The following is a 19,753-nucleotide window of genomic DNA, read 5'->3' on the forward strand; positions in this document are numbered from 1 at the left end:
GCTCCTGGTGCCCAATGTGAGGGGGGCAGCTTCAGGGGAGCGAGAGGCAAGGAGGCAGCCTAGGGTGGTAATGGGCCGGGCTTCCTGACACACGTGGACCCTAAAGGGCCAGGGCTGGAAGGGGTGGAAGGGGCCTCGGAGAGTCTCAGGCTACCTAGAGTCACACACTGAGTTGGTGGCTGGGTTGGAACTAGAATCCAGGTCATGTGACTCCCAGTTCAGGATCACTCTCACCTTGCTCACTTGTGCACGTGCTGGCAAGTGTGCGTGCACGCACATACGTGAACTCTGGGTATAAATCAGCTCACGGGCAAAGTGGCTGTGTCTCTAGGCAGAGCCTGCATAAGCCTCAGCTTTCCCATCTATGAAATGGGTTGGGGGTAACAGGAAGGGAAATTAAAGAGGCTGTAAGTAAGGTGCCCAGCACAGCCAATGCTCAGCCAGTGCTTGCTCTTTCCATCTCCCATACCTGGCCCCCATCTCCCTGCAGAGAAAAATGCCATGGAGGCAATTGAAAAACTTTTTTTTCTTTCTTTCTTTCCTTTCTGGATTGAGCCAAGAAACAGTGAAGCTCTTTTCAAAACACCTTTATTTGAGTAAAAAAGACAGGGAAAGCAAAAACAAATGAGTAATTGTCAGAAGCCTTTCTGATGAGTTCCAAACATCAGGAGGCTATTTTTATTAATTGATAGTTTGGGAACTTTCTGTTTTTCGACTCAATAAAAGTGTTGCTGTATTTACATGGACAAGTTAAGAGCCTGAGACTAGGCTCTCCCAAGTCAGTAGGTGAAGAAGGAAGCCCAGGCTGCCTGAGAAGAATCTGCCTTCCTTTCCCCTGGTGAAATGGGGGCTTCTCCAGGGCCTCTTACTTGCTAGAGGCAGAAAGGGCAGTGCTTCTGCCCTGGGCCACAGAGTCAGACCCAGCCAGCTGGGATCCTGGCCTTACCCTGTACTAGCCGTGGGACCTTGGTTTCCTTAACTGTAAAATAGAAGTAGGTGATAATAATAACTGTGCTCAGGGTTCTTTTGAAGGCTTAGGGAGCTGAGTGACATGAAGCAGCTTACACATAGTAGGTATTCAGCGATCATCAGTCTTCCCCACCCACCCAAGGTTCAAGTGAACACTTCCTGGCTGCTCTGAATGTCCGCAGGGCCTCATACTTTGAGACACTAGAATTCCAAAGCCTGTTTGTGCTCCAGCCTGGACACTTCTGTCTTAGCTTCAGTCTTCTCATCTGTAAGGAGATTGTGAATGCTGTGACTTAGCTCAGGACTGGGCCATGTGGCGAGAGACAGAAGTATCTCAGCTCTTAAACAACTTCTAGTCTTGTTGTTGGGAGGAGGGTAAAGGAAGTAGGGGCAGCATTCTTGCTTTCCTCTTTCCTAGCAAAGAGTACCTATTCCTAAAGATCAAAAATCCCACTCCGGCATTAAGGCCCAGCTCAAAAGCCACCTCCTCCCTGAAGCCTTTAAAAGCTGAGTTCTCTTCTCTGTTTCTTGTGTCCCCCACCACATGGTGCCTATACATCTCTCACTGAGGCATTGCCTCAGCTTTGGCCCATCCATAGGTCTTGCACAAGATGGGGAGGGCTTTGAGGGTAAATCCATGTCTGACCCCGCTGGCTTTCTCTCCAGAGTGGAACCCTGTGTCTGGTGTGTGGAGGACACAGGATTATTTAGGGGGTTGGTAGGGGAGGGGAGTGGGAAGAGCGGGTAACTTGTTAGATAAAGGAGGGTGGTGGGAAGTGAGGTAGGCCCATCCTCGCTCACAGACAGCCCAGCCTCACTGGGAAGCGAGGGAGACAAGCAGGCGCTCCAGACACAATCAGGGCATAACCCAAGGGAAGACAGTACATTGTTTAGTGCTGTGGTCATAGGATCCTTTCCATCTGCTGAGATGGTCTCCTTCCAGCTATCTCATTTAACCTCAGCAGCTGGCCCTGCACAGAGTGCTTTTCATCCCCATTCGTCAGGGAGAAAATTGAGACCCACGGAAGGCTTGGCTTGCCCATGTCGGGACGTGCAGGGCTGGGATTTGAATTGGGTGTTCTGATGCCAAACGCAGTACCTTCCCCAGTAAACTTCTAGCAGGTTTAGGTATGGAGGGAGGCAGTAAGTCAGAGGTGGCCAAGGTCAGTGAGGGAGGATGGAGTCCAGAAACGGTTCCTGGAGAAGAGGGCTTAGGCTGGACCTACAAGTTCCAGAAGGGTATGGGGAGGGGGTGAGGAAGGGTCATGCCAGGTGAGGTGGGGCTTCCGAACCACAAGGGCCTAGGAAGTGGCCTGGAGAGTGATCTGAAGGGCCCCACCCTGGGGCAAAGCCCGGGTGGCCTCACTGGGCCTGGCCCTGTTACCCCTCTTGCACTATAAATGGGCTTTTCAGTTGCATCTGGATCTCCCAGCAGCCTCCTCTCTGTACCTCATGTAAGGTCCCAGCAGATTCTTGTCCGGAGTTGTAAATCACCATAATCCCTGGGCCTTTTCAAAGACTGATGATGGCCCCTGAATTCAGTTAGCAGATTAACATATCTCTTTGTTTTGTTCTTCCTAAATTGATTTCTTTTTTTGTGTAACACAAAAGAGATCCATCCAAGATATCTTCCTGAGCACTGCTCTACACCCTCATTCGGTGGTCTCCCCCCTGGGATCCACCTGCTGCCCTGTATGGTCCCAGGGTCAGTCTCCTTCACTGTCCTCTGCCTACCCCACGTCCCTCACCCCGCCGCCCATGGCTGGATCCCTCCAGTGCCTCTGGCTTTCCTGCCCTCCCTCCTCAGCCATCTTTGAGTTTCCCCTTCCCCTGAGAAGTCTCTCTCTGCCTTGGCAGCTCTGAGGACCAGCTTGTCTTTCCTGAGGTGACTGCCTCCCAAACTGGTGTCTCATCTTGAGTGACTTCCTGCAGGGCATGCCCCCTCCTTTCCTGCCTGTCTCTGGGACCTGTGGCCGAAATCTTCCAAACCCTACCTGGCCTATATCTGCTCCTCGGATCAGAGATATCCAGGGGTACTTGGCACCTGGCAGATACGCAAGTCAGGCCATGGACCGATTGGCTGTCTCTCCTGACAGAGTGCAGGGGGCTTCCCCTGAGTGACAGCCCCAGGCGGGTGCTCCATCCCAGCCCCCACTGCCCTGACATAACCTGGGCCCACGCCGCCGTGAACCCTGCAGGTCAGCTTCATGCCTTCAAGGCTCCCGATATACTGGAGTGCAGGAGATCACTACTTGCCTCGGGGTGCCCTGGCCCAAGCCCGGGCTGGTATTTCCAAGAATAACAGCTTCCTACAAGGAAGAAGGATCTGCCAGCAACCAAATAAACACAAGTTTTATGGGGTGATTAATACTTGGAGAGATAAGCTCGTATCCCAGTTTTTCAAGGTCTCCCTGCTCCTCTCAGAAATGTTGGTTCGGGAAGAGCAGCTGTGGGTCCTGGCAGAAAGCTGGAGCCAAGACTTCACTTACAGGGTGCTCTGATAGCTCCGTGTGCCCACCACAGCCTGGGTCCTCTGCAGGGTGTGTGTGTGGGGTGGGAGGGAGTGGACAACACAAGAATTGAAAACCCAGCCCCTTCTCCTTGAAGGCTGTTTACTTTGGGGGACACACCATATAACTGCTCAGAGGTGACCTAAACCCAATTCGGCAATGAAATGTGGCTGACGCATAAAACCGTGTGTTGGGGGTGGTACAGTTGGGGAGAATTCCAGGACTTCCCGTAGGAGATGAGTTGAGTTTCAAGTCAGGAACCAGACAAGGTAAAAACGAATGGACTGGTTGGGGAGGAACAATTAGGCCAGATGGGAGGGTTCTACATAGGCACAGGTGTGGGAAATTCGCAGTTAGGGAGCAGAACCTTCAGGGTGGGGAGCGCAGTGAAGAGGTAGTAGGTGAATTCAGGAGAAGAGTGTGTGCACAGGTAGGGGCACAGTGCATGCCTCCCAGTGGGGAGAGAGCCACAAAAGCAGAAAGTTTCTGGCAGCTTCTGTGCTGTCAGGTCTTTCAAAAGGAGAAAATGGGGCCCAGAGAGGGAAGAAGGGCCTTGCCCAAATTCTCCCACCTAGTCAGAGGCCAGGCTGGGCCTGGAATTCCTATCGCCCAGGCTGATCTGGGCATAAGGTCAGCATGAGAAAACATCACCACATCAAAATGGTAGTGGCTGAGCTCAGAAGGGCACTAGGGGGCCACTGAGGGTGTGCTCCCGAGGCCTCATGGCGTTCGGCTTCATCCCAACCTAGGCACGGGTTTGCAAGTCCTGGTAAGAGACCTGCTTACTGAAGAGAGAGTTGTACAGAGACTCTCAGGGGAGGGTAGCTTTCGGAGGGGCAGGCTGCTGCTGCTTCTGGGCTGGTCTCTGGGCTGGTGGGCCAGCCTGGCTTCCCTGCATGGAGCTAAGCCCAGCTAAGCCTGGGCCTCCCTGGAGCTAAGGTCCTGGGTTAGGTCTCCTGTTCAGGATGTGCCTTGGCTTGGCGGCACAGAGTGTGAACCATGTTGGCCAGCAGAGGACCATGCTGCCATCTGGGACTTCCGCTTCGCAGGCTAAACCAATATTTACCTTTGGCTGTGGCTGCCAGGGGCTGAGAGGCAAATATTAGTTTAAGGAGGCTGAGCAAAGCGCTGGGGATGGAGGAGAGAGCTGAGGATGCTGATGGCCATTTCTTCCTTTCTGAAGTTTTCATTTCTTCTTGACTGAAACAAAATTTTGTTGTTCCTCCTGCCTCAGAGACTCTTCTGGCACTTCTTTCTGCTCACCCCAAATTCTGCTAATCATTGTTGGGGCTTAGCACCAAGACCTCCCCTCCACCAGAGAGCCTTCCTTGACCTCCCCTGTTCTTGTGACCCTTCCACCACCTGAGGCACGTGGAAGCCTAAGTGGCTCCAGTAATTCTGCATCATGTATTGTCCTGCTCTTTAGGAAAACAGCATAAATCCTTTGTAAATATTATAAGGAAAGTTGTTATTGCACCCATATTGCAGGTAAGGAAAAAGAGGCTCAGAGAGGTCTGATAACTTGCCCAAGGTCACACAGCTTGGGAGAACTGGGCCATGGGCCCAGGAGCGTGGGCTATGTTACTTCCTAGCGTCTCTAAATATGAGTCCACCTGGTCCCCCTGTGGAGTCTGGGTGCCTCCCAGGGGTGGGGAGTTGGCCCTCCTGTGTCTTCCAGGGTAGACCTCACGAGAGCTCAGGACGTCAGGGATCAGCTGCAGAGATGGTTGGCCAGAGTCCCCTCAGTGTTGGCTGGATGGGGAAGTGGGGGGTGCCCAGCATCCTGACTCAGTGGTGAGGGTGGTCTTACCTGCCTCACAGTTCCCTGAAGGCTTTTGAGGGCTTCATCTAGTTCTCTTCACAGTGCCCTCTGTTTTTTGTTTTTTGTTTTTACCAGAATGAATATATGAAAAGTGCAACCAAAGATAACTGGCAATATTAAACTATTTCTAATATCCAGAAATGGCAGTTTCAGATTTTCCAACTAGTAATCTCTTTGGCTCAAGATACGGTTTTGAGGAGCTTGGAGAGACCTGGGGCGCCTAGGGTGGTGCATGTATAGCAGAGGAGCTGGGACCTTGCAGTCAGTACTAGGGACAAAGCCCTCATTTCAGAAGCAGGAGACCTGACTGAATCAAGACTTGCCATGGCCACTCACTAGCTCCGAGCCAGCCTCCCAGCTCCTCTGTGCCCCAGCCACCCCATCTGTTATTTGGACATCATTACACACGTGCCATTTATTTCTCAGAGGGTCTGTGAGGCTCATGGATGTCTAAAAGTGTTTACACAAATGGCAAGGGCTATTGCTTTTAGGTTAAAAAGGAATGCTTCATTTAAAAAGACCACCAAATAGACAACTCCCAAGCCAGTCCTGTCCTTAGAAGAGGAAGCCTTAAAATCAAGTCCCTGCATCTGGGTGAAATGCAAACCATGCTATCTAAATTGTGTCTTGGAATAAGATCTATGGTTCTCCAGCTGGGTTCCTTGGAACACTGGGGTTCCAGAACCATCTCTGAGGGGGCTGAGTTGGCAGGCCTCTGTGGCCTCCTCTTACACTTCAACCAGAGCTTTTGGTTTTATTGGACAGATTTCACTGCTCAAAAAAAAAAAAAAAAAAAAAAAAAGTTTGAGAACCATTAGACCAGATGAGTCTGAGAATCTCTATGTCTAAGATCCTCTGTCTTGAAGATTCCATAAATCTTAGAGTTTGTGACTCCAAATGTTTCTGGGATATTCTACCCTTCTCTCCATGAGCCTCAAAAAGTATTTGTTTCTCCTAGCTTCCCTGTGGTAGAGTTCATATGGAGAGGGTGGAGGCGGGTGTGGGTTTCGGGACGCTGCCCAGGATGGGTGGAGAGACCCCTTCCCTGTGCACGCCGTGTACTCGCCCCTCTGGGCTCCTTCCCCTGCCCCATGCCAGACGCTGCCCAGCAGGAGGATGTTTATGGAGACAGTAAATGGGCTGGCAGCGCCTTCTAAACGGGGGCCAGCAGATACCCGCCAGCCGGCCTGCTGCTGCAGGCCGACCCGTGGTTAAAGATTATCCAGTGCTCCGGATGTGAGAATCTAAACAAACAAGACTCTTGGGCTGATGGCAGGCCCCGCTTCAAAGGAGCCCCTTGCCTGCCCCCCGACGGTCCCTGCACCAGTGCCCAGGCCCTGCCTTGGTTGTCCGGCACTGGCTGGCAACATGGGGGAGGGCCCGCTGGGTCCCTGGCCAGAGCTGGCCCCAGGGCCCTGGCCTGGCCCTTCCCCTCCTCTCCTCTCCCTTCCTCTCTCCCCACTGGCCCTGCTCAGATTATTCTCTGGCGTTTGCTAGTATGGTTTTCCCACTGAGTGCCTCTCAGTTCTGTTGGTCCAGACTCTCTTGTCCTTCAGGGCCCAGGTCAAATCTTGTTTCTTCCAAAATGCTGTCTCTGGTTCACTGTGAAACAGGAAGGGGACCTCAGGCTCTATGGGAGAGCGTTATCCTAAAAGGGATATTTATCCTAAAGAAGAGAAGGCTCAGAGGGGGCGCCAGGGAGCCAGTGTGGGACAACTATGGATCCATGCAAGGAGAGCTTTCCCAACAGTTATGGGTGTTCAGAGACATCAGATAGCCTTGGGATGTGGCAAGCTTCTTGTCCCCGGGAGCATTCTAGGCAAGGCTGGGTGAGAACTTGGCAGGGATAGATGGATTTCCTCTGGAGACACTAAGAATTTTGTAAGGAAATTATATTCAAATATTTTCTTGCCTTAAAGCTTTGATCCTCCCACAGCCCAGGGGCCCAGGTACTGGCTTCTCCTCTCTTTAACCGCTGCCTCGGCCTGGGCACACAGTGGGTCAGCACGTGGGGGATGGCAGTGCCAGCTTGGCCTCGCTGCCCTTGTGGGGCCTGCTTATTTCTGCCCTGGCCTAAAGTATCCATAGGGCCGCTGCCAGGCACTGGATTAGGCAGGAGCTGAAGACTGACAGATTCCTTCCTGAAAGAGGGGACACTGAGAGGGGAGCAGCTGAGCAGCTTCTCCTGTGGCCTTGAGCTGCTCCTCCCTCGGGGCTGCCACATAAACACCTCCAAAGTTGGCAGCCGTGTATCCCAGGCATGGGTTACATAACTTGTTGCTTCAAAGGGGCCACCGTGCTGCTTGGAGTTACTGGTTGCCCTTTGCCCTTTCCCTACCTTGTAAGTCTGGGCTGGCGTCGGTCCCCGGGTACTCTCCCCGTGGCTTTGGGGGCCTGGACCCTTTCCTGGCTTTCCACCGGATGTTGGCCCAGTCAGCTCTGACCTTCACTGGCCCTTCTGCAAAGGGAGGTCTGAGCAGCTACTCCGTCTCGAGTGTCATCTATTTCAGGGCCCTGCACAGCTGGGCACACTGAGGGATGGTTATTTTGGAGCTTGCTGGCGGCCTGCAGCTGCTCTTGACCCTGAGGGGCTGCCTAGCTGGGGCAGAAGACAGACTTGGGCTGGGCACTGGCCCCAGGGATGCCATTTTTAGCTGTTTCCCAGGCTCTCCTGTACCTTTTCTCCTAACTCCTCCAAAATCTCAAGCAAGGCCAAAGGGATCACTTTCCTGCCCCTTCTCCCTTGCTTACCACCCCCTACTGTTTCTCCTTCCTTCTCTTCTTTCTCCTCTCATCTCCACTGTATAGCTTCTTCTTCCTGGTCCTTAGTGATATATTCATGACTGATGTAAAGTCCTGCTGCTGTAGGTTGAGAAAGTTCATTGCCTGGTATAGAGGGACCGAACTTTGGTTGACAGACAACCTGAGTAAGCACTAGTACCTGAAGTTATCCAGGGGTCCCAGAGGCTCCCCACTCTGCCTCCAATCCCCACAACATCATCACAACACAGGCATTATTACCCTCATTCTCTAGCTGAGTGGCCTGAGGCTGGGAGGTAAGTTTAGCTACTGGCCACCATTCAGGTGCTGGATTGGACGTTTAAACCCAGGCCTGTTATCACCCCAGTGCCCATGCACTTCTGAGCCATGGGGCATGTAAACAATAACAGTGGCTCCTTTAACCTAGTGATTATTATGTGCTACTTTTCTAGATGCCCTGTGTAGCTTACTGCATTTTAACTTCACAACATCCCTTCTGAGGGAAGTATTAGAATACAGATTTTTTAAAAAAAGATTTTATTATTCATGAGAGACACAGAGAGGGAGGCAAAGACACAGGCAGAGGGAGAAGCAGGCTCCCTGCAGGGACCCTGACGTGGGACTCAATTCCGGGTCTCCAGGATCAGGCCTGGGCTCAAGGTGGCGCTAAACTGCTGAGCCACCCGGGCTGCACTAAATAAATAAAATCTTTAAAAAAAACTCTAGAAGTATAGTGTAAATATCAAGGAGGTAATGACCCCACTGTGCCTTGAGCTGGGCAGGAAGCATCTGGAGTACTGAGTCGGTTCTGTTCATTGTCTAAGAGGTGGGAAGGTGTGTGGTGGGTCTGAGTGTATCCTGAGGGGAGCTGCTTTCCTTATGGGGCCAGCATTGGCACAGAAGGACACTGAAGCTGAGAGAAGTCAAGTAAATCTACCCAAGATATCCTCGGATACAAGGAGGTAGATTTTAGTCTGAGAGAAGGAAACACTTTCTTAGAGTGGCTCAACAGTGGCACGGGCTGCCTGGGAGGCCCAGAAGCGGGCATATTCAAGAACAGAAGGACTCCTGAAGGGGCAGAGTTCAGGGGAGCGCATGTCCAGCCACATTCAGAAATCTGTGCTGCCAGTCTGCCCAGCTTCATGGGCCCTGGGGCTGATTGTCCTGAGTGTGTGTGGGGTGAGGTAGGGAGAGGAGTGTGGGAGTGCATGTGTGCACGAGCCCTGTGACAGTCTTCTTTCTGTAAGCTCTGGCTGGGTATCTCTGAGCCTTTTGTTTTCTAGTCACCCTGCTGTCCCTGTCCCTTCCTCTCTGTCTCCAACCCTGGAGTCCTCTCCGGCCAGTGCCTGCTAGCCCCAAGGGAGGAGGAGCAGGGGCTGTTCCTGGGGGCCCAGGTCAGCCCACCGCCTGTCCCAGGTCCCCACCACTCTCTCAGGCCTCCCCCTCCTGTTTGGACCTCTTTGCCTCTGCCTCTCTGCAGCCCCCAGCCTCTCTGCACCATCGCTGTCACAGAGTCAATTCCCTGGAATAATCGCATTTTCCAGTTGGCTCCCTCCTTCTTGCCAAGCACGATGCTGGGAAATCCCAACCAGCTAGGCCCCAAGAGGCTTCCTCAGAGAGGCAGGGGGCTTGGGGGAAGGGCCCAGCATGCTCTCCCTTCCCGGGCCCAAACAACACTTTTCCAGGAAGGGGCAGGGGGAGAACAAAAACAAGGAGGCTTTAGAGATTGTCTCTAAATTCAGCTGGAGCTGATTCTGCTTCAGCTGCCCCTACCAGTCCAGTCTTCCAAGCTTCGCTTCCACGCTGAGCACCCCAGCCATCCTTACCCAGGTCCTGGAGAGAAAGCACAGATTCTCCCTTGGGGAGGCTCGGAGAAAAGGCTCCCGGGGAGGGATTGGCCCATGATGCGGTCTACAGTGCGTGGGACTAACTAGCCAAATTTGGGGATTCTGACCCCCACAGATGGGGATCAAAAAATAAGGAGGGCTTTGAAAGCCAAGAATGCGGTGTCGGGAGTTGGACAGACCTAGCTTCAGTCTCGGATCTGCCGCTTGGTGGCTGTCACATCACATCTCTGAGCTTTATCGCCATAATGGGAACACTTCCATGGGATGTTTTAAGGATGAAATGCAGGGGTAATTCATTATGCATGATGACGTTTATTATAAATGCTAGGCCTCCATAAAGTAGGACATAACACAGCCATTAAAAAGATGTGTTGGAAACACGGTTATTGACATGGAAAGGTGTTCAGGACGTAGTAAGTAGAAAAGCTAGTTTTGAAAAGGAAAGTTGTATAGCAGGGTTCTTAGCCTGGAGTCCATCCCCACAGAAGGCTTTATGTGATTCACAGATGCCCTGAAGTTATCCACAGAATTTAGGAAGAATGTGTGTTTTTCTGAGGACACACGTCAAAGTCACTACATTTTCAAAGGGATTTGTTACCCATAAGAGGTTAAAAGGTTATATATAGCATGATTCAGTTTTTGTATTAGAAAAAGTAACTGAAGGGACACCCGGGTGGCTCAGTGGTTGAGTGTCTGCCTTGGACTCAGGTCATGATCCCGGGGTCCTGGGATCCAGTTCCACTCCCCCTGCAGGGAGCCTACCTCTCCCTCTGCCTATGTCTCTGCCCCTCTCTGTGTCTCTCACGACTAAATACATCTAAAAAATTCATTTTTATAAATAAAATCAAAAAATTTAAAAAATCTTAAAAAGTAACTGAAGAATATATTGAGGGAAAAAAAAGAAAAAAGCTGGAAGGTATACCCAAGTATTAAGAGTATTTTTCTCCGGATTGGTGGGCTGAGGGGTGATTATGTTTTCTTTTTTTTTTTTGGCTGGACTGTCTTTCCTACAAAACACAGTGTGTCTCGTAATGATTAAAAAGGGAGAGGGGTTGATTTCCAGTGAAGTCACCTTCAAAAGGAAATGCTGGATAAATTCGTAAGTTTAAGTTCTCGCAGCCTCAGTGCCCTGCGGCAATGATAACTGGAGAAGAGGTACTTGTTGGGAGGAGACAGACTTATGCAAAGAGCTGTTCTGGGGAAGAGGGTTCCCTCTGACCTTGGTGGGGGTGGGGGTGGGTGTCCGCGGTGCATTCAGCCGGTCACTCACTGCTTGTCCTCTCAAGTGCTCAGCGCTGTTGTAGCTGTTGGGGACCGAAAGGGAGGGCCCAGGAGTTAAATCGATAACTTAAAAAAAAAAAAATAAGACTTATAAGCGTGCCATTGAGAAGGGAGGCTCTTTCATTTTGGTGCCCCTCCTTGCGGCCTTGATGCTCAGCTTCAGCAACTAGTTGGAGGCCTGCGTCGCCGCTCCCCGCGGCCTCCCGGGCCTGTTCCCCGCGGCCTCCCGGGCCTGTTCCCCGCGGCGACCGGCGGGGGGGGGGGGCGGGGCGCGGCGCTCGCCCGGCCGGGCCCCGCGTGACCGCGCCCCGTGTCTCCCGCTCCCGGCGCAGACAGCGAGCTGGCGCTCCCGGACTGCCTGCGGCCGCGCTCCTTCACCGCCCTGCGGCGGCCGTCCCTGCGCCGCGACGCCGACGAGCCGCGCCTCTCCGTGAGCCTGTGCGACCTCAACGTGCCGGGCGCCGACGGCGACGGCGACGACGACGACGCCGCGCCGGCCGCCGGCTGCCCCATCCCGCAGAACTCGCTCAACTCGCAGCACAGCCGCGCGCTGCCCGCGCAGCTCGACGGCGACCTGCGCTTCCACGCGCTGCGCGCCGGGGCGCACGTGCGCATCCTCGACGAGCAGACGGTGGCGCGCCTGGAGCACGGGCGCGACGAGCGCGCGCTCGTCTTCACCAGCCGGGCCGTGCGCGTGGCCGAGACCATCTTCGTCAAGGTCACGCGCTCGGGCGCCGCGCGGCCCGGCGCGCTCTCGTTCGGCGTCACCACGTGCGACCCCGGCACGCTGCGGCCCGCCGACCTGCCCTTCAGCCCCGAGGCCCTGGTGGACCGCAAGGAGTTCTGGGCCGTGTGCCGCGTGCCCGGGCCGCTGCACAGCGGCGACATCCTGGGCTTGGTGGTCAACGCCGACGGCGAGCTGCACCTGAGCCACAACGGCGCCGCGGCGGGCATGCAGCTGTGCGTGGACGCCTCGCAGCCGCTCTGGATGCTCTTCGGCCTGCACGGCGCCTTCACGCAGATCCGCATCCTCGGTGAGTGCCCCCCGCGCCGCCCCGGGGGGACCCCGGGAGACCAAGGCCGCCCCGCTGCCCCGCCAGGCCTTGGGGGCGGGGGGGGGGGGCGAAGAGTGTGGACCACTGAGTTTCACTCTCGGACACGATTAACCCGTGTCCCCGACACATGCACGATGCTTAAAAACAAGGTTTCCACCAGCAATTAACTTTGTGAGGCGCAGTTTCCATTCCTGCACGATGGAAATTAGAGCCTCTGCGTCTTGAGGACGGCTGTGTGTCCAGATGAGAGAGCCGTAGGGGACGTCCGCAGTCCGCAGCCAGCTGTTTGCGCGGCGCCGTGCCTGGGTCTCGAGCCTCAGGAGGGGGCGGGGGGGGGACTTGGGGAAACCGGGCTGCCGGGCTCTGGGCCTTTGTTTCCTGGGATGGAATGGACTGGTGGATGTGGACTTGCGGATATTTCTCAGAGCGCCCTACGGCATAAGGTGTCTTTGAGGAAAGGGTCCTTGGTTGAAAAGTTTGGAAAGTACTGAGTTGACAAAAAGTGTGTGTGTGTGGGGGGTGCTTCACTGCAGAACTTCTCAGAGCTTTTAATACATAACGTGAATCTTCAAGGACGTTATGGTTATGATGTACAGCTTTTTCTGAACGAATGTGGCCAGAAATCTTCTTTTCACAAAGCCTCTCCAGGGGCCTCTGTTTCCCCAGGGTGCACAAGTATGCATACTTTGCCAGAGCTGGTCTTCTTTTTTTTTTTTTTTTTATGATAGGCACACAGTGAGAGAGAGAGAGAGAGGCAGAGACACAGGCAGAGGGAGAAGCAGGCCCCATGCACCGGGAGCCCGACGTGGGATTCGATCCCGGGTCTCCAGGATCGCGCCCTGGGCCAAAGGCAGGCGCCAAACCGCTGCACCACCCAGGGATCCCCAGAGCTGGTCTTTTCCAACCGCTGCGCTAGACTGGGCTAGCTCCATTACATTCACAACGAGGCCTACTAAAGTGCAGAGTTTTGAATCCCACCTGCAGAGATTTTGATTCTGTAGATGTTGGATAAATCCAGATAAGATCTGAATTCTTTTTTTTTTTTTTTGTAAGATTTTATTTTATTTCAAGAGAGAATGAGAGAGCAGGGAGGGGCAGAGGGAGAGGGAGAGAGAGAGAATCCCAAGGAGGCTCTCCATGCTCAGCGTGGAGCCACACACGGGGCTTGATTTGACAACCCTCAGATTACGACCTGAGCTGAAATCAAGAGTTGGACACTTAACTGACTGAACCTCCCAGGCCCCCTCTGAATTAAAAAAAAAAAATTATTGATTGATTCATGAGAGGCAGAGAGAGAGGCAGAGACATGGGCAAGGGAGAAGCGAAGCAGGACTTGATCCCAGGACCCCAGAATCACACCCTGAGCCAAAGGCAGAAGCTAAACCACTGAGCCACCCAGGTGCCTGAATTCTTTTTTTTAAGCAGGTTTGCTCAGGCAAGTTTGGAGATCTCTGGGGTTCATAGCCCCATCCTAGACCTCACCCCAGGAGGCTTTGTAGACAATGTATGTGAGTGAACGTGTGTTACGCTCTAAGGTTGGTATGTCTGTGTGTAGGCACACGTGATGAGTAACTGAAAGCATGCATATTGCTGTTGGTGATTGTGAGCATGTTAGAGTTTGTGAAATTAGATAAAATATGTGGGGACTTCTTATTCTGCAAAGAGACCAAATGAAGATGCAGTGAAAAATAAATTTGAAAAGGAATGAAAAGAAATGAGGCAAGGTGCTAAGAAGTTATGATTGAGGAAAACGGATCAGTAAGAAATGAAAAGAAATCAGGAAGGAAAGAAGTTGGGGTGAAAATTCAGGATGGAATAAAAAGAAATCAGACTGGGGTGCGGAAAAAAATCAGGCTGAGGTAAAAAGATACTTGGCTACACTCACTGGTAGACACTGCTCCTCAGACGAAGGAAATTACATAAGGGGAGGGTACTCTCCCACCTCAGCACCATCTAATAATAGATAAGTAGCTTTCCAATGAGACTTCTGTTCCCCAAAGAGGCTTACTAGACACAGGAGAAGCTTAAAAAAAAAAAAAATCAGGGCTTAAATGTCCTGAGAGGTAAGTGGGCCAAGGTGGGTGTTTAAGAATAATCATCTAGATATATGCTAAACGATGTATGCTAACCAGAGGGCAGTTGGGCTGTAGAAGAGCTGGGCATCTCAGTCAGCAAATTGGTGTTTGGCGATCCTGATGGACTGCAAAGGAAAAACAAGCCAGGGACAGTGTGTGAAGGGTTATTATTTACCTTACAGAGGAGTGGTTGGCTTCATGAAAGGCCTAAGTGAACTAAGAATGGAAGGATATTTCCTATCCTCCAAAACTACTGCCAGTTTTGTACTTAATGATGAAATGTGAGAAACGTTCTCATTAAAGTCAGGAGTATCATAGGGATGCCTTAAAGTATTGTTCTGAAAATGCTAGCCAGTGCAATAGGGTAAGAAAAGGAAATACAAGGTATGAATTTCTGAAAGAAGATGATAAAATTAACTTGAAAACTATTAACACTTAAGAGAAAACCCATGGATATCTAATGAATACTTAGAAACAGTGAGTATTAAATGAATTAGAACACCTAATGATGAAAAGGATCTCACAGAGCATTTATGTGTAGGGCAATGTGTTAGAGCCTGTGGGAAAGTCACAGGTGAATATAATTTCCTGCTTTCAGGAGGCTCATAGTTCACCTGGAAACAAGGCTGTTTACCTGGGCAAAGAACAAATAATACCCCAGCTCTGTGGTGGTTTAGTCCCATGTATGTGGTGTGTGTGGCTGGTCAGTGCTAAGTAAGTAATGTGGTTTGTGGGGGTGGTCAAAGGTCCCCAGAGGAGGAGCTTTGAGGACAGCCCCAAGGGGCTCCCTGGACAGTTAGGTCTTTGAGGGCAAGGGCTCTGTCGGTATCATTCTCAGTGTTATGTTTACACAGTGGATGGTACCTAGTAGGTACCTGGTACCTTGTTGAAGGGAGGAGCAAGCAGGGAGGAAGGAAGAAAGGAAGGTGAGGAGAGGAGTGGAAGGAGAGAAAGGAGGGAAGGAAGAAGGGAGAGAATGTAGCACAGAATGAGCTTAGGAGATGCTGAAGGGCATCTGAGAGGTGCCAATGCACAGGAGAAGGTGGGGGGCTATGTGGGGTGGCGATGGAGCCAGCACAGGGTTTGGAATAGGAGGGTCAGGCTGGGACTGGAAGGGCGCTGTTGGGCAGGAGGAGGGGACTTTGTTGTCTAGCACGGGAAACCTTGAAGGTGAGGATGCACGGGGAGGGTGGAGGTGGGATTCTAGGCGGGGGGGCTTGTCTGGAGCCTGCTGATGGAGTAACGACAGAGCATGAAGTGGGCCTCCAATTTGCAGGTGGGAACAGAGCTGGGGCCGGGCACTGGGCCACTTTATGGAATCCTGCCCTGAACCCATCCAGTGGCTGGGCTGTGTGGTCGTTGCTGTGTCAGCACTTTCTCTCCTGGGAACCTCCAGGAGGGGTGGGGACCTGAGCTTTCTCCCAGTAGGCCTCTCAGTGGCTCATGCGTCCCCCCACCCTTGCCTTCTGCAGGCTCCACCATCCTGGCAGAGCGGGGCATCCCCTCACTGTCCTGCTCCCCTGCCTCCACACCAACCTCGCCCAGCGCCCTGGGCAGCCGCCTCTCTGACGACCCCTTGCTCAGCACGTGCAGCTCCGGACCCCTGGGAAGCTCTGCTGGCGGTAAGTAGGCCGACCGCTCGGAGAACCCCTGGCTGAGGCCGGCGTGTGGCCTCTGGGTCAGAGGCGGGCCCTGGAGGAGCTGGAGATAGGATAGGCTCAGTGAACACTTGTTGGGTGGTAATTTCTGGGGTGAATCCCACCCTGCCCCGCAGCTGGGCAACTTTCTCCCGAGCACTTTTTAGCAGACAGGGAAACCCAGAGGATAGCTCAGGAGGGGCCTTCCTTACAAGAGCGTGGGCTGCCTCCCTTCCTCCATCGCGCTTCTCCTCTCGCTGCCGCCCGGGGCCCTCATCGGGTGCCTCCTAGTGCCCAGGAAGTGGGTTGTCAAGGTAAACAAGCAGATCCCAATAAATGGAGTGAGACACCAGGGGCTCTCTTCTCATGAACCTGGGGCCAGACCGGGCCATGTCCTCACTGACTGGTGTCCACTTGTCCCCAGGGACGGCCCCCAACTCACCAGTGAGCCTGCCTGAGTCGCCAGTGACCCCAGGCACAGGACAGTGGAGTGATGAGTGCACCATTTGCTATGAGCACGCAGTGGACACGGTCATCTACACATGTGGCCACATGTGCCTCTGCTATGCCTGTGGCCTGCGCCTCAAGAAGGCTTTGCACGCCTGCTGCCCCATCTGCCGCCGCCCCATCAAGGACATTATCAAGACCTACCGCAGCTCCTAGCCCGTTGTGGCTGCCCCGCCACCCCTGCACGCCTGCCTCCTCAGGCTTTGGCCCCACTCCAGCCGAGGGGCAAGCCAACAGGGCTCCTCCTCTTCTTCCTCATCTTGGAAACTCTTTTCCCTTCTTCATTAAACGTGGGAAACTGAGGCCCTCAAAGGTTTGGGAAGAAAGGGGATATAGGGCAGGGAGGTGAGGGGCAGATACGAATTGCCCAGCAGAGAGGAGGGGGGGAGTTAGCTCTCTCCGTCTTTCCCGTCTCTGCACCCAGCTCCACCCTGCATGCTGAGGGGCTAAACGGGGGTCTCAGCCTGTCCTAATCCTTCCCCATCTGGGGCAGTCTGCAAGGAAGTCCTCCAGTCCATGTGAGAGTTAGAAAACACGTTTCTTCTGGGCAGATGTGTCCCTGAGCTAGGGCATTTAGGAGTATGGCCTGGACTTCAGCCTCTATTTGTTCTCTTAGCTAGCTGCCCTTGAACAGTGTACAACCTGCTCAACAGCCCTAGGCAGGCAGCCTCTCAGCTGCTACCTTACTCTCTGACCTGTATCTATCTTCTCCTTCCTCTCTTCCCTGTCCCTCAGGCCTGGCAACCAGGGGGGAAGGCCAGTGGATGCCTCTCGCCCTGGGCAGGCTGCAGCCCCCATGCCATGTCCCTCTCCTACTCACCCAGGACGGGTGGATGGACAGGCCACAGAAGGCTCCAGGTTCTGGGTCTCTGACCCTGTGCCCTGGCGGAGATGCAGAGGGCCCCTTCCTGGCCACAGCCTTTCTGTCCCAGTCATCTCGTGAGATGCTGCTGCCCAGGGACAGCCTCAGTGTAGGCAGCGTCCGTCTTGTGGCAGGGTCTCCAAGAGCAGGTTTGCATCTGTGCTCTGTGACCTGTCCTCTGGGATCTCAGTGCTGTCCTGGGCCTGGCTGATACTCAGACTGTAGCATTCCTAGGCACGGCCAGGGTGCTGGAGTGGGGGTGGGGGTGGGGTGCCCTGGGGTAAAACCAGCCTTTTTTCCTTACTTTAATTTATTTATTTATTTAGTTTGTGGGTAGGTCTTTGGGGGAGGGGATTGAGTTGCCATCCCCCGGACCCCTAGAAATGGTGCCCTGGTGTGCGGAGTACCTGGCGAAAGAAGGCTGCAGAGGTAGTTATCACTCAGAATCTTCCCCAGGCTCCAGCACAAAGTCCATAGCCATCTCTATTTACCGTGAATTAGAGCTCCATAAAAGGGGCTGAATTTGGAGGCGGCCTGTCAAATTGTGTCCATTTTACAAAGAGACAGACTGAGCCTCCTTAGCCCTGGGGCTGGTGAATCACCCAGAGCCACAAAGTGCCCTTCCTCTCTGGGCTGCAGCAGGGTTAGCAAAGTTGGCTCAGACGTGTCAGGAGGCCCAAGAGCTTCCCCTTCCATGAGGACATAAAAAGTTCTGGAAGGCTGAAGGAGGGGAGTCTAGCTTGGGCCAGGGAACACGGCTGGGAAGGTCTACTCATAGTAGAGCAGGGAGGCTGTTCTTAGGAAGGCTCTTCGCCTCCAGGAAAGATGGAGGGAAGGGGCCTGGTCCCAGCACCTCTGGGTTACTCCTGGTTCTGGGGTGGAGTGTCCCCTGGCCCCTGCTCTTAGGCTATAGCTCTCAGCCTTGCCTGCCCTACTCTGATAGGCCATGGGCTAGGGCCTCTCTCAGAGTCTCAGCCTGGTCCCCCACCTCCTGCCAGGCTCCCAGCCCTCTTCCCCCTCCAGTGGCTTTTCACGGCCATCAGAGACTCTGCTCGCTGTGGCTGGCAGAGTATGGAATTCTAGGCCTGGCCACCTGCGTGGCCCTGGCCAGGTCATAGCCCCTCTCAGCCTCAGCTGCAACCTCTGTAAAATGATTGTTTGGGGGAGGAGAGCAGACTCTCTGTGGGACTCTTGGGAGTTCTTTGGTGAGGAGCCCCTATGGGGTGGTGGGTGGGACAGCACCAGGGGTTAGAACACCAGGCTGGGCCTTTGCCCCTGCCTTGCAGTGGGTCCCTAGAAAGTCATGGTTCCCCTGTGGGTCTCTGTCCCCAGCCACTGACCCTGGAGACCTCTTCCATGGGAGTAGGGTGGGGTGGGCCAGGGGGTGACCCTGTACAGTCAGGAGTCTCATGTCAGAGGCAAGGGAAGGTCTTAAGTGCAGGGGCTGCGTGGCTTGAGGTTTGGGGAGAGGAAGCCATCCGTATCACCGTCTCTGTTAGTGCTGGGATAGTTGCTGCCTCCTTTGTGAACTTGGATCGCTGTGATTGTGAATAAAGGTGATTTCGTACCAGCCTGAGGGCTGCGCTGTGCTGTGTGGAGGGGTGGGGAGGGAGGGAGGGTCGGGGTGGGGGTGAACGGCCAGGTGTCCTGGAAATGGAGGGGAGCCAGCAATGGGGGAAGACTCCCTGGAACGGGGGACTGGAGTGTGACCTGGGACTTGGACAGTAGGGGCTGGAAGGCCAGATGAGCCTTGTAAGTTAAAAGGGAGAAGCCACTGCCCTTTGGTGGCCTCAGATGCTCGGATCCTTGAGGAGCTGTGTTTACTGGGGCAGGAGTAGTGAGAGTCCACAGGCCTGCTCAGCTGTGTTAAGGCTGAGGTGGGCTCAAACCTGGCCCCAAACCCTCGTGGGGTGACACTGCCATCTAGGGGCTAATGGGAGGATGACAGATCCATCACACAAGTCAGGAGGGGCCAGTATAGGTGACAGCTGGATAGGAAAGGGAGGCCCCTGGCCAGGGACCTTTAAAGAAACCTAGATGTGCTCAGTATATCAGTTTGGCTGTAGGAACTGGGAGTGGTGGAGCGGGTCTGGGGTGTGGGGACAACGTGGGCCTCATGCTCATTTGGTGGGGCTGGGACTCCAGCACAGAGCATGCCTGCCTTCCTGCCCCCTCTCCTGGGATGATGCTCCAGTCCCTGTGCCTGGACAGCCCAGCCCTGTGTGCAGATGGAGTCCAGCAAAAGCAATGGAGGATCAGGGGTTCTGAGCTGAGGGGCCAGCTAGGCCTGCTGGATGTGGGTCTTTTGCCCCAAGATCTGCATCTCTCTTTTCTCAAAGCCTTGGCCACTGCCCAGAAAGCTTCCTGAAGCAGGGGAAGGCAGGGGAGTGGGGGAAGGGAGGAGGAACTTGAGCGTGGCTCTCCGCAA

General features: G+C 53.8%; 1 protein-coding gene across 5 annotated transcripts in view; it reads left to right on the forward strand.

Annotated features, from left to right (window-relative positions):
- NEURL1 (neuralized E3 ubiquitin protein ligase 1) overlaps window positions 1-18,897 on the forward strand; it is a 79,288-nt gene extending 60,391 nt beyond the window's left edge. For 4 of the 5 annotated variants that reach the window (XM_038578692.1, XM_038578693.1, XM_038578694.1 and 1 more), the window contains 3 exons: window positions 11,522-12,223; window positions 15,792-15,941; window positions 16,381-18,897. In XM_038578692.1, coding sequence (XP_038434620.1) covers window positions 11,522-12,223; window positions 15,792-15,941; window positions 16,381-16,619 — 1,091 coding nt within the window. In that variant the 3' untranslated portion in view covers window positions 16,620-18,897. Of the gene's footprint in view, window positions 1-10,928; window positions 11,008-11,521; window positions 12,224-15,791; window positions 15,942-16,380 lie in introns of all 5 variants that reach the window. The other variant, XR_005380533.1, reaches the window with a different exon arrangement.
- The last annotated feature ends 856 nt before the right edge of the window (window positions 18,898-19,753 follow it).

Source organism: Canis lupus, chromosome 28, assembly GCF_011100685.1.
Source record: "Canis lupus familiaris isolate Mischka breed German Shepherd chromosome 28, alternate assembly UU_Cfam_GSD_1.0, whole genome shotgun sequence".
In the NCBI taxonomy this organism is placed as follows: Eukaryota; Metazoa; Chordata; class Mammalia; order Carnivora; family Canidae; genus Canis; species Canis lupus.